General features: G+C 38.7%; 1 protein-coding gene across 4 annotated transcripts in view; it reads left to right on the plus strand.

The window, feature by feature from the left end:
• ZYG11B (zyg-11 family member B, cell cycle regulator) overlaps positions 1-13,243 on the plus strand; it is a 79,995-nt gene that overhangs the window by 25,358 nt on the left and 41,394 nt on the right. For all 4 annotated transcript variants that reach the window (XM_079933766.1, XM_079933768.1, XM_079933767.1 and 1 more), the window contains one exon: positions 4,155-4,909. In XM_079933766.1, the coding sequence (XP_079789892.1) occupies positions 4,155-4,909 (755 nt within the window). The remainder of the gene's footprint in view (positions 1-4,154; positions 4,910-13,243) is intronic.

A 13,243-nucleotide genomic window follows, 5' to 3' on the forward strand; every position in this document is an offset into this window, starting at 1 on the left:
GCCACAACAGTGAGAGGCCCGCGTACCGCAAAAAAAAAAAAAAAAAAGTTAAAGGTCCCCTACAAAGCTGCACAACAATTTAAGAGATCATGCCAGTGCTAACATTTCTTTCTGGTCTCAATTGAATGATTACACTTACCAAGCTCAATTTAAATGTTTATATGTATAACTGGTCTTGTCAATCAAAAGAATAAATGTTAACTGAAGTTTTAACTTTGCCAGATTCCTTTTGAAATATGACTACTATTGGTTAATAATAGCAGCTAACATTTATTGAATGCCTATTATATACCAGGGACTGTGGCAAATGCTTTATATGGATAAAATAATGAAAGTAGTTTTTAAGTAAATGTAACTAAATAATTGTCCTCCAGAGTAATGTCTTGGGGAGGCTATATGCTTGATCAAAATGTGTTTTCTACCTCTGTTTTTCAAACTGCCTTCAGATGAGGAAAGTGAGAGTCAGAGAAACAATGTGCTGTCCCCATTTGTGTTTCCCCAGTGTGATTACCTGCCTTTTTCACCAAAAAGTGTTCTGAATTATTTAATCTCTTTGTAAAAATCATATCCACCTTCAGTCAGGAGTGGATACTGCTAATATGCAAAAGAACAAATTCTTGTCACAGTTTTAAAAAGTTGTTTGGTAAATGTTTGTGTGTTTGAAAATTTTCATAATAAAATGGGAAAAAAGTTGTTCTGTGAATTTTTTTTTTCTTTTTTGCTGTGCCATGCGGCTTGTGGGTTCCTAGTTTCCTGACCAGGGATCAAACCCAGGCCCCTGGCAGTGAGAGCGTGGAGTCCTAACCACTGGACCAACAGGGAATTCCCTATGAATGCTTTTAAAATTGATAATATATTTTTTCTAATAGCATAATGATTTAAAAAAATAATTTATTTACATTAAAAAATTTTACTTATTTACCTGACTCAAAGGATTAATGATATTGGTGGCAATCCTTATTAAAATAAGACTATTACTAAAGAGTTTTACTTATTTGGTTCTGTGATTCTCTTGTCATAATCTTTGCTCATTGTGTCTGTTGTCTCAAAGCTAAAAATCTTCCAGGAAATGTGTGGATAAAAGCTAGGAATCAGAATAAGAATTTTACCACCTAATGATAATGCTATTTAGCTATTATGAATATAATATCTAACTATTAGCTATTATGAATATAATATCTATTAGCTATTGTGAATATAATATCTAATATTATGAATATTATAATGCTGTAATCATCCATGTACAGGTCTTATTTGGACATAAGTTTTAATTTCTTTGGGATAAATACCCAGGAGTGCTACTGTTGGGTTCCATGGTAGTTGCATGTTTAGGTTTTAAAAAACTGCCAAACTGTTTCCAAAGTGGCTTCGCCATTTTACACTCGTAACTATATAAGACTGACCCAGTTTCTCTGCATTTTGCCAGCATTTGGTGTTATTACTATTTTTTATTTCAGTCATTTTGATAGGTATGTAGCCATTATTTCTTCAAATACTTTTTCAACCCTACCCTGTTTCTCCTCTGGGACAAATAGCTCTGTTCCATTTTTTTTTTTTTTAGTCTATTTTTATTTCTTGTTCTTTAGGTTTGGGTAATTTCTATTTTTTTATCTTTTAGTTCACTGATTCTTTCTTCTGTTCCTTCTGTTCTGTTGTTTAGCCCAGCCATTACTGTATTTTTCAATTCTAAAATTTTCCTTTGTTTATTTTATTTATTTATTTTTGGCTGCATTGGGTCTTCATTGCTGCACATGGGCTTTCTCTAGTTGTGGTAAGTGGGGGCTACTCCTAGTTTTGGTGCGTGGGCTTCTCATTACAGTGGCTTCTCTTTGTTGCAGAGCATGGGCTCTGGGCGCGCAGGCTTCAGTAGTTGTGGCATGCGGGCTCAGTAGTTGCGGCTCATGGGGTCTAGAGTGCAGGCTCAGTAGTTGTGGCGCATGGGCTTAGTTGCTCTGCTGCACGAGGGATCTTCCCAGACCAGGGCTCAAACCCGTGTCCCCTGCATTGACACGCGGATTCTGAACCACTGCACCACCAGGGAAGCCCTCCCTTTGGTTCTTCTTTATTCTTCTATTTCTTTTTTGAGGCTTTTTGTTTTCCCTTTGTTTCAAGCATGTTTCAAGCACACTTTAGGTTTTTTATGATGGCTCCTTTAAAATCTTCATAAAATAATTGTAACATTTCTGTTATTTCAGTGTTGACATCTATAGATTGTCTTTTTTCAGTTTGAGATCGTACTGGTCCTTTGTATGATGAGTGAATTTTTATTGAAATCTGGACATTTTGGAGACTACTGTTTTGGAGTCTACATGACACTACTGTTTTAGTCTGTGTTTCTGACACCACTTTAGCAGTGGAAGGTGGAGGCACTGCCTTGTTATCGCCAGATTGGGATAATATTCTGGTTCCCCACTTGACTTCTGTTGACACCCAAGACTTGGGGCTCCTCATTATTGCTGTGTAGGGGATTGGCGTTCTGTTTCCCCACTAGGTCTCTACTGATACTGCCCTAGCTGACGGAGGTATGAGTACCTCATTTCTCTTCTTCAGTTGGCCTCCACTGACAGCATGTTGGGGTGAGGTGACCTCATTACTTACTGTTGGGCAGTGATGAAGTCTCGACTCTCTACTAGGCTTCCTTTGACACCACTCCAGCACTGAGGGGGAGGAGCACCTCATTACTGCCAGATGGACGTGAAAGTCCTGGCTCCCTACTCAGCCTTCTGTAACACCTCCCTGTGGGGAGACTGGGGCAACTAGTTACAGCAAGGTTGAAAGTCTAGGTTCCCCTCTTGGCATTTGCTGGTGTGGATGAGGGTGTGGCCACAGTTTTTTCTTTGGTGTTTGACTGAAGTAAAGTAGTTACTGTCTAAAAGTTGCCTGCCTTGCTAGGCTGCCCCATTCCTGATACTTTGGCTAGAGTGAGCAGATTTTGGGGGGGAGCTACTTTTGTGTGTGCTTGTTGGTATTTACCAATTGTCCACTTCTTTGACTTTAAGCCTGGGATGTATGGTGCAAGGAAAAACCCCAGTATCCAACGTATTGTTCTTTGTGTTCCAAGACCCCTAGCTGGTCTGGTTTCTTCTCTTCACCTTTCAGAGTGATCTAGCCTCATTTCTTTTCTCTTCCCACTTCCATACTTAAATTTCCAGAAACGTACCATGTTCTCACTCATATCTAGGTTTTCCCCTATATTCTTTTTCCTCTCTTTACCAGGGAGACACCTTATAGCTCTAGCTGTTTCTTATGTTCAAGCAGTGTAGAACTACTTGTTGTTTTCTAACTGTGTGCTGGGCTTTCACATCTCTAAGGCTGTTTTTTTTTCCATTTTTTAAATTGAGATATAATTGACATGTAACATTGTATTAGTTTCAGGTGTACAGCATAATGATTTGCCATAGGTATTCTAAGGCTTTGCTGATGCTGTTTATTCTTCATTTAATTCCCCTCACCTTCTTTCTCTATCTTTGAACTTTTCCTTCATCTTTGAAGGACTTTCTCAAAGATCACCTTTTCCATGAAGTCTTTTTCAGATCTCCAGGCATCATGGATTATTTCCTTTTCTTTGCTTTCATGATACTGTGTACTTGGCTCTGGTATACCATTGGCTAGATCTAGGCACATAGCCCCATCTAAGTCCAAGGGTAGGTTGGGAAACGTAGTTGTCCATGTGTCCAGGAAGGGGAGGAGAAACAAATGTTAATAAAATCAATAGTGTCTACCACAGTCCTGATTCTGCCATGTGCTATTTCTGTGCTCTTGGAAGGCCACTTTTTTTTTTTTTTGCGGTACGCGGGCCTCTCACTGTTATGGCCTCTCCCGTTGCGGAGCACAGGCTCCGGACGCGCAGGCTCAGCGGTCATGGCTCACGGGCCCAGCCGCTCTGCGGCATGTGGGATCTTCCCAGAACAGGGCACGAACCCATGTCCCCTGCATCGGCAGGCAGACTCTCAACCACTGTGCCACCAGGGAAGCCTGGAAGGCCACTTCTTTGAACCCCAGTTTACTCATCTATAAATTGTAGATAATCATATTCTTACCTCACTGAATTGTTACGTCAATTAAATGAAGTATTGTTACATGGGAGTGCTTTGGAAATTTTAGCTATCCTTTAACCGTTTTTTGAAGTTAAAGTGTTGCTTGTTTTTTCCTAGGTCTCCTGAATGATGCCACTGTAGGTATTTTTAGGGGCAACCAGATGCGCTTAAAACGAGCTTGCATTCGCAAAGCCAAGATCTCTGCCGTTGCGTTCCGGAAAGCCTTCTGCCACCACAAGTTAGTGGAACTTGATGCCACAGGTGTGAATGCTGATATCACAATTACAGACATTATCAGTGGGCTTGGCAGTAACAAATGGATCCAGCAAAATCTCCAGTGCCTAGTGCTGAATTCATTAACTCTCTCACTCGAAGATCCTTATGAACGGTGCTTTAGCCGGCTTTCTGGCCTTCGAGCATTAAGCATCACCAATGTTCTCTTTTATAATGAAGACCTGGCTGAAGTTGCCTCATTGCCAAGATTAGAGAGCCTGGATATTTCTAACACCTCGATCACAGACATCACGGCTCTGCTGGCCTGCAAAGACCGACTCAAGTCTCTAACCATGCATCACTTGAAATGTTTAAAAATGACAACTACCCAGATACTGGATGTTGTTCGGGAACTAAGACATCTGAATCATCTTGATATTTCAGATGATAAACAGTTTACATCAGACATAGCTCTTCGATTACTAGAACAAAAGGACATCCTGCCCAACCTCGTCTCCCTGGATGTCTCTGGGAGGAAGCATGTGACAGATAAAGCTGTCGAAGCCTTTATACAACAACGGCCCAGCATGCAGTTTGTAGGTTTGCTGGCCACTGACGCTGGCTACTCTGAATTCCTCACAGGCGAAGGACATTTGAAGGTTAGATTTAAAAATATATTCCTTTGTCTGGCTGACCAATGTTTTAGTTGCATAAGACTCCATTAAGGTGAATGTCTAATAACACATGGAACATGTTCATGAAACAGGACATTATATAGTGGAAAGGGCTTGCTTTAGAGTTAGAGTCCTAATTAAAATCCCAGCTTACTTGCTTCACAACCCAGAGCAAGCTATGCTGTAACTTTTTTGAATTTACATTTATTTATAAAATAGATACGATTCGTACCTTGCAAAATTCTTCTGAAGATTAATAATTATATATGTAAAGTGGAAGTCATTATAGTAGGCCCTGGATAAATGATAGTTCACATGATGATAATGTTTAGATATTTTGAACCACTTAAACATACCATTTCTAAAGGATCACTTCAAAGAAACTAGGGATGCTCCTTGTTGAATTGAGTATCTGATGGAAGAGCAAGTTCTCCAAGGAGATGTCTATTGTAGAAATGGTAAAATTTTGCTTTTCTTAAGGTTTCTCATGCCTAATTGTTTAAATTCCGTTTAGGAAATATCTGTTGGACTTGATACAGGTTGGGATTCAAAGATGAAAAAGATATAGGATTTGCCTCCAAAGAGCCTGATAGTAGTAGTGATGTTATAACTATAATGCCAAGGATCAGTGAAGTTGCTATAAGAAAGTAGGAGAAATTTTTTTCTAGCTGGAGAATTTTAGACTTGATAGAAGATGGTATCTGAATCAGACTTTGAAGGATAGAATTATAACAAGTTAAGGAAAACTAATATTCTTCTAACATACATTGTATCCTATATGTGCTTTATATTGTATATGCTAATATCTATAGATAGGTATTAACTCTATTTTATAGGTGAGAATCAGAGTCATAAAATTACATGATTTACTTTTTTTTTTTTTTTTTTTGCGGTACGCGGGCCTCTCACTGTTGTGGCCTCTCCCGTTGCGGGGCACAGGCTCCGGACGCGCAGACTCAGCAGCCATGGCTTATGAACCTAGCTGCTCCACGGCATGTGGGATCTTCCCGGACTGGGGCATGAACCCGTGTCCCCTGCATAGGCAGGCGGACTCTCAACCACTGCACCACCAGGGAAGCCCATGATTTACTATTAGTTAGAACCAATATTTGGATCTACATCTGTCTAATTCCAGAGCCCCATTTTTCTTCCCCTACTTCCTATACCGCTTAAGCAGAAGTATCATTTGATCCTACCGGGGGCAGAGTCAGGGATGGCCTAGAAATGAATACTGTGAGCAAAATGACAAGGTATCTTTTTTGAGCATTACTTTATTTATTTTTTATAGAAGTATAGTTGATTTACAATGTTGTATTAGTTTCTTGTATACAGCAAAGTAATTCTTTTACATATTCTTTTCCATTATGGTTTATTACAGGATATTGAATATAGTTCCCTGTGTTATATAATAGGACCTTCTTGTTTATCTATTTTATATATAGTAGTTTGTATCTGCTAATCCCAAACTCTTAATTTATCCCTCCCTCTTTTCCCTTTGAAAACCATAAATTTGTTTTCTATGTCTGTGAGTCTGTTTCTGTTTCACACATAAGTTCATTTTTCTCATATTTTTTAAAAATAAATTTATTTTATTTTTTGGCTGCGTTGGGTCTTCATTGCTGCGCGCAGGCTTTCTCTAGTTGCAGCGAGCAAGGGTTACTCTTCATTGCTGTGCACGGGCTTCTCATTGCAGTGGCTTCTCTTGTTGCGGAGTATGGGCTCTAGGCACGCGGACTTAAGTAGTTGTGGCACGTGGGCTCAGTAGTTGTGGCTCGCAGGCTCTAGAGTGCAGGGTTAGTAGTTATGGTGCACGGGCTTAGTTGCTCTGCAGCATGTGGGATCTTCCTGGACCAGGGCTCGAACCAGTGTCCCCTGCATTGGCAGGCAGATTCTTAACCACTGCACCACCACGGAAGCCCCTGTCTCATATTTTAGATTCCACATATAAGTGATATATGGTATTTGCCTTTGTCTGTCTGACTTACCTCACTTAGTATAATAATCTCTAGGTCCATCCATGTTGCTGCAAATGGCAATATTTCTTTCCTTTTTATGGCTGAGTAGTATTCCATTGTGTATATATACCACATCTTCTTAATCTATTCTTCCGTTGATGGACATTTAGATTGCTTCCATATCTTGGCTATTGTAAAATAGTGCTGCTGTGAGCATTGTGGTGCATGTATCTTTTCGAATTATAGTTTTCTCCAGTTATATGCCCAGGAGTGGGATTGCTGGATCATATGGTAACAGTATTTTTAGTATTTTAAGGAACCTCCATACTGTTTTCCATAGTGACTGCACCAATTTACATTCCTACCAACAGTGTAGGAGGGTTCCTTTTTTGTGTGTAACCATTATTGATTTCAAAAAAGGAGAAGGAAAGTTTAGTTATAAACATTTTAAAACATTTCAGTTCTTAGATTATTTGTAAATGTAGACTTTAAAAAATAGAATGTAAGAAATTATTTTGAGTCACTCTTTTTTATTCATTCAATAAATATTTTATTAAGTGCATACTCTGTACTGTGCTGGACATGGGGATTTGATGGTGAGGCAAAACAGGCATGCTCTTGCCCTCATGGAGCTTGTAATTTAGTGAGGGAGTCAAACAATGAAGTTTCATATGTCATGGGTATATGCTTTAAATATATATATATTTATATTTCATATACATATTTTTTTTGTATTTTATTTATTCATTTATTTATTTATTGGCTGCATTGGGTCTTCGTTGCTGCGCGCAGGCTTTCTCTAGTTGTGAGCGGGGGCTACTGTTCGTTGCAGTGCGCGGGCTTCTCATTGCGGTGGCTTCTGTTGTTGCGGAGCACGGGCTCTAGGCACGTGGGCTTCAGTAGTTGTGGCTTGCGGGCTCTAGAGTGCAGGCTCAGTAGTTGTGGCACGTAGGCTTAGTTGCTCCGCAGCATGTGGGATCTTCCCGGACTAGGGCTCGAACCCGTGTGCCCTGCATTGGCAGGCAGATTCTTAACCACTGAGCCACCAGGGAAGTCCTCATATACATATATTAACATATAATATGCATACATACATATGCTTTAAACTGCATAGTGCTAAGAATCTAGAAGATATACAATGCTACTTTTGAGAATGTTTAACAGAGAGACTCGACTTAGTTTAAGGCTTCTCTGAGGACTTGATGAATGAGTGAAGATCTTATGGATGAGTAGCTTGGTAGAGGAAATTCCAGGCAGCGAGAATGATATATATAAAAGATGTGTGGTAGGAAGGAGCATGGTACATCCAAGGAACTGCAAGAAGGCCACTGTGGCTAGAGTTCCAGAGTAAGAAGTTGAAGTTGCAGAGCGATAAAGTGAGGCTGGAGAAGTAGGTGCCAGGGCCAGATTTCGCAAGGTCACATAAGCCAGGTGCAGGGCAGCAAGAAGTTTGAGGAACTTATATACAACTTGTTATGGAACAAGATAGATTTCTAGCACAGGGCTTGTTGGTAAAAGAAATATAAACATGTAAATTACTATTTTAGTGTTACTTAACTCCCTAAGAAGTGGGTCAGACAGTAAAGAACTGTAAAAAATCAAAGGGAAAGAATTCTTATCTCTGTGTACTGGGAGTTTCGGAAGGATTTCCCAGAAGAGGTGAGCTTGACCTGTGTCCTGAAGGATGAAAGGAATGTGTCCCTAGTACACTGCACAAAATAATCTTCTCAAGGCAAAGATCCTCTAATAGTTGTGATTCCTGAGCAGTACAATTTTTGCTGATTGTTCTTACCACCAACAGACCCTAGAGTGAATTAGCCTAAGTTTTTTTTTTTTTGCAGTACGCGGGCCTCTCACTGTTGTGGCCTCTCCCGTTATGGAGCACAGGCTCCGGACACGCAGGCTCAGCGACCATGACTCACGGGCCTAGCGGCTCCGTGGCATGTGGATCCTCCGGGACCGGGGCACGAACCCGCGTCCCTTGCATCGGCAGGTGGACTCTCAACCACTGTGCCACCAGGGAAGCCCTAGCCTAAGTTTTTTAGTTGAGGCTAGTAGGACATCTGTGTTCCACAATGCCTCTGTGAAACAAGTTTGATTTCACAAATGGAACTGTTACTACTTTGAAATCTTGGCTTTAGGAAACACCTACTTTATTTGCTATCATCTAGTTTCTACCTCTGTAAACATTGAAGCAGTGATTCTCAGCCTTGACTGTAATTAAAATTACCTGGAGTGTAATTATTTGAGATGAAGGATGTGTTAACTAACCACATCATGGTAATCATTTTGCAATATTTACATGTATCAACTCATCATATTTTACACATTAAACTTACATGATGTATTTGTGATATATGCATGTATAATATTATATATCTTGATAAAGCTGGAAAAATTTTTAATTAAAAAAAATCATCTGAGGAACTTGAGCAGTTAAATCAGAACCACAGGGAGGTGGGACCCAGACATCAGTATTTTTTAAAGCTCCTTGGGTGATTGTAATATGCAGCTAAAGTGGAGAATCATTGTTTTAAAATATTTTTTTAAAAATAGAGATCATTGGAACTTTGTCCTTTATTCAACTATACACAAAAGTTGATGTTTATTTTTTTTTCCATTAGTTATCTATTTTATACATATTAGTGTATATATGTCAATCCCAATCTCCCAATTCATCCCACCCCTCCTTTCCCACCTTGGTGTCCATACGTTTGTTCTCTACATCTGTGTCTCTATTTCTGCCTTGCAGACAGGTTCATCTGTACCATTTTTCTAGATTCCACATATATGCGTTAATATACAATATTTGTTTTTCTCTTTCTGACTTACTTCACTTTGTATGACAGTCTCTAGGTCCATCCACATCTCTACAAATGACCCAATTTCGTTCCTTTTTATGACTGAGTAATATTCCATTGTATGTATGTACCACATCTTCTTTATCCATTTGTCTGTTGATAGGCATTTAGGTTGCTTCCATGACCTGGCTATTGTAAATAGTGCTGCAGTGAACGTCGCGGTGCATGTGTCTTTCTGAATTAATGGTTTTCTCAGGGTATATGCCCAGTAGTGGAATTGCTGGGTCATATGATAATTCTATTTTTAGTTTTTTAAGGAACCTCCATACTGTTCTCTGTAGTGGCTGTATCAATTTACATTCCCACCAACAGTGCAAGAGGGTTCCCTTTGCTCCACACCCTCTCTGGCATTTATTGTTTGTAGATTTTTTGATGATATTCATTCTGACTGGTGTGAGGTGATACCTCATTGTAGTTTAGATTTGCATTTCTCTAATAATTAGTAATGTTGAGCATCTTTTCATGTACCTCTTGGCCAAAAATTTGATGTTTCTTTTAAATTATTTGTTTGACTACTAATTTGAGAGCTGAAAAATAATAGGTTATGTTAAGGGAAGAGAGCTGAGATTGCTCTGTCTCCTTGTTTAGAATTTTCCAAGTTAGCAAAGTTGATGAAAATCTTGTCTGAAATGATTGTCTTAGTATTGTGATGCTTTAAAAACTAGTTTAGGTTGACATTTTTGGCTTTACATGTTTTTTAGACCACACTGAAAGATGCAGGAAATAGAGACAGTGTGACTCCCCAGTATTCCTTATGAGGCATTATATTATACTGTTAGTGGGTGGTTATAAGAACAAAAGTTTTGTTTTTTTCCACTTTCATATATATTATTTATTTTGATCTCTTGACTCTGTGTGGGAAGTATTGTCCTCAGTGGGAGGGAATGGCTTTCTTAAGGGTCACAGCCAGCTGATGAGCCTGGTATGTGTCCTTTCTACTACATCTCATTGCCTATATTTGAGAATCTTAGTCTCTGTTTCTAGTCCCAACACAGATGGTTTTCTTACCACAGAATTACCAACTCTGTCATCTCTGTTTCCCTACCCAATTTATTCATCTGTAAGCATCAGTTTCTTGAACCTTCCACTTCTCCACAATTAGGACTCTTATGTTTTTTGGCTGCCTCATTCCTAGACTCTGGGGTTATTTACCAAACTGTGGTTCCCAGTTCCTGAGAATCACTGGTTGTGTGCTAAACCCAGTATTCTCAGTTGTCATCTTATTTGATCTAAAGTGGCATTTGACACAGTTGATCTTGTCCTCCTTCTTGAAATACTTTTTTTTACTTAGTTCCTAGGATATCAGACTTGTCTTGTTTTTTCCCTACTTTTTGGACTCACCCTCAATTTCCTTTATTGGTTCTTCCTGATCTCCCAGGCCCTAAACCTATATGCTGATGACTCCTAAATTTATATCTCTAGCCTAGACTTCTCCCTTGAGAACTAAGACTCTTATATTAAACTGCAGTAATCAACATCCAGTGAAGGTACATATAAGTTTTTTTAAGCAAAGGAGTCAATCCATTTTAAAAAACTCTAAGAACTTTTTAAAGATGTCTGAGCTAAGGCCTCTGCCCTTGAGGAATTCTAGTCTCGTGGAGAGGAGGCAGACCAATTTAAAAATAGCTTTAATCCATTGTAAGAAATGCTATAATAGAGTTATATACTGAGTGCTACAAGAAAGTTTTTCCTTAGAATATACATTTTAGTTTTAATCCATATATTAAATATTAATAAGGCTTAATTTAGTGGTTAGGGATATTTTCTCTGTTTTAAATTGTTTGCAGAAACTAGTGCATACAGACACTTGTTTGTTTTGTTTTGTTCTTTTTTTTTTTTTTTTTGATCTAGCATACGAAATTGATTGAATTGAAGATGCGTTTAGTTTCAGGAGCCAGATTGCTTGATTTGAGGGTTTATCACTGGCTAGAGAAGTGTTGATCACTGAATAAACATACAGGCAATGAAATTTGGTTTAGAGTATTTACATTCCAGTAACAAAAGTTCTTTAATTTTGGGCTTCCCTGGTGGCACAGTGGTTGAGAGTCCACCTGCCGATGCAGGGGACACAGGTTCGTGCCCCGGTTCAGGAAGATCCTACATGCCGCGGAGTGGCTAGGCCCGTGAGCCACGGCCGCTGAGCCTGCGCGTCCGGAGCCTGTGCTCCGCAACGGGAGAGGCCACAACACTGAGAGGCCCGCGTACCACAAAAAAAAAAAAAAAAGTTCTTTAATTTTATGTTTAAAGGTAACTTGAGGTTACATTTCATGTAAGTTAATATAAAGCTGTTGGAATCAACCAAATGTGGACTGATGAAGTCTGATGAAGATTATTGTTAATGTGTTTTCCCTCATACAGTCTTTTTTATCTCATGTAATAATTCAGTGTCTTTCCAAATCTGAGAAAATCTAAGAAAAAGTTCAGGGTAATTCCAAAAGAACTGAACACTTGGAAAGTTTTTATTATTCAATAACTGCTTATATATGTGAATACATAGTCAAGACCAATGTTTATGTATGTATATTATACATAAATAGTTTAAAAAGCATTTTGTAAAGAAACTTCCACTGTTATTCCTACAATCTTACAAATGCTCAAAACGTGCCTTTGTGTCACTTGGTACACATCTGTACTGTAGTCTAATTCTTATTAGACCTTTGTAGCATATCCTATCAGTGTTTGAAATGTCAGCCATGATGCAGCTCTTCATTTCCTCAAAGCTGCATATTCCTGCCTGAATACTCTATGTTCATATAAAACCTAGTTATTGTGTAATATATTTTAAAAGTGTTTATTTTTGTGTCACCTTTTATAATGGTACTGCCAAAAAAAGACAGTCTTCCACTTTAATGAGAAGATTCTCTCTCTCTGAACAGCAGGGTTTTGTTTTTGTGTTTTTGTGGTTTTTTTGTGTTTTTTTACCTTTTTGTAAAATAAGACAGATGCAAAGACCATAAATAACAACTGTATACCTTAATGAGTGAAAATAAGGTGAACACACTTGAAACCATCACTCAGGTTAATAAATAGAACTTGTCAGCTACAAGCTGATCACAGCTCCCTCCTTCCCCACAAAAGTAATCTCTGTCCAGACTTTAATGATAATCATGTCCTTGCTCTTTTAAATAGTTTATCATCCAACTGTTTACCTCTAGGCACTTAATCTTACCCATTTTTCAAAATTATATGTCTTTTGAGTATCTTTTATAAGTTCCCTCTCCATCCCTTTCTTTTCCTTATAATTTGTGTATTAACGAATCCAGCCCTTTGATTTGTAGAGTCTCCCTCAACCTGGGTTTTCTTGATTGTATGCTTGTAGTGCATGTTTCACTGACTTTGTATTTTCTGCAGATTGGTAGTTGGATTTAGTGGCTTAATCAAACTCATGTTTGATCCCTTTGGCAGGACCCTCAGGTGTTACGCTCTTTCATTAAGGAAGTACATAATGTCTGGTTGTTTTTCTTTCTGTGAATTTTAACAGTTGTTGACACTCAACACCTAGT

This window comes from Stenella coeruleoalba (assembly GCF_951394435.1).
Source record: "Stenella coeruleoalba genome assembly, chromosome: 1".
NCBI lineage: Eukaryota > Metazoa > Chordata > Mammalia > Artiodactyla > Delphinidae > Stenella > Stenella coeruleoalba.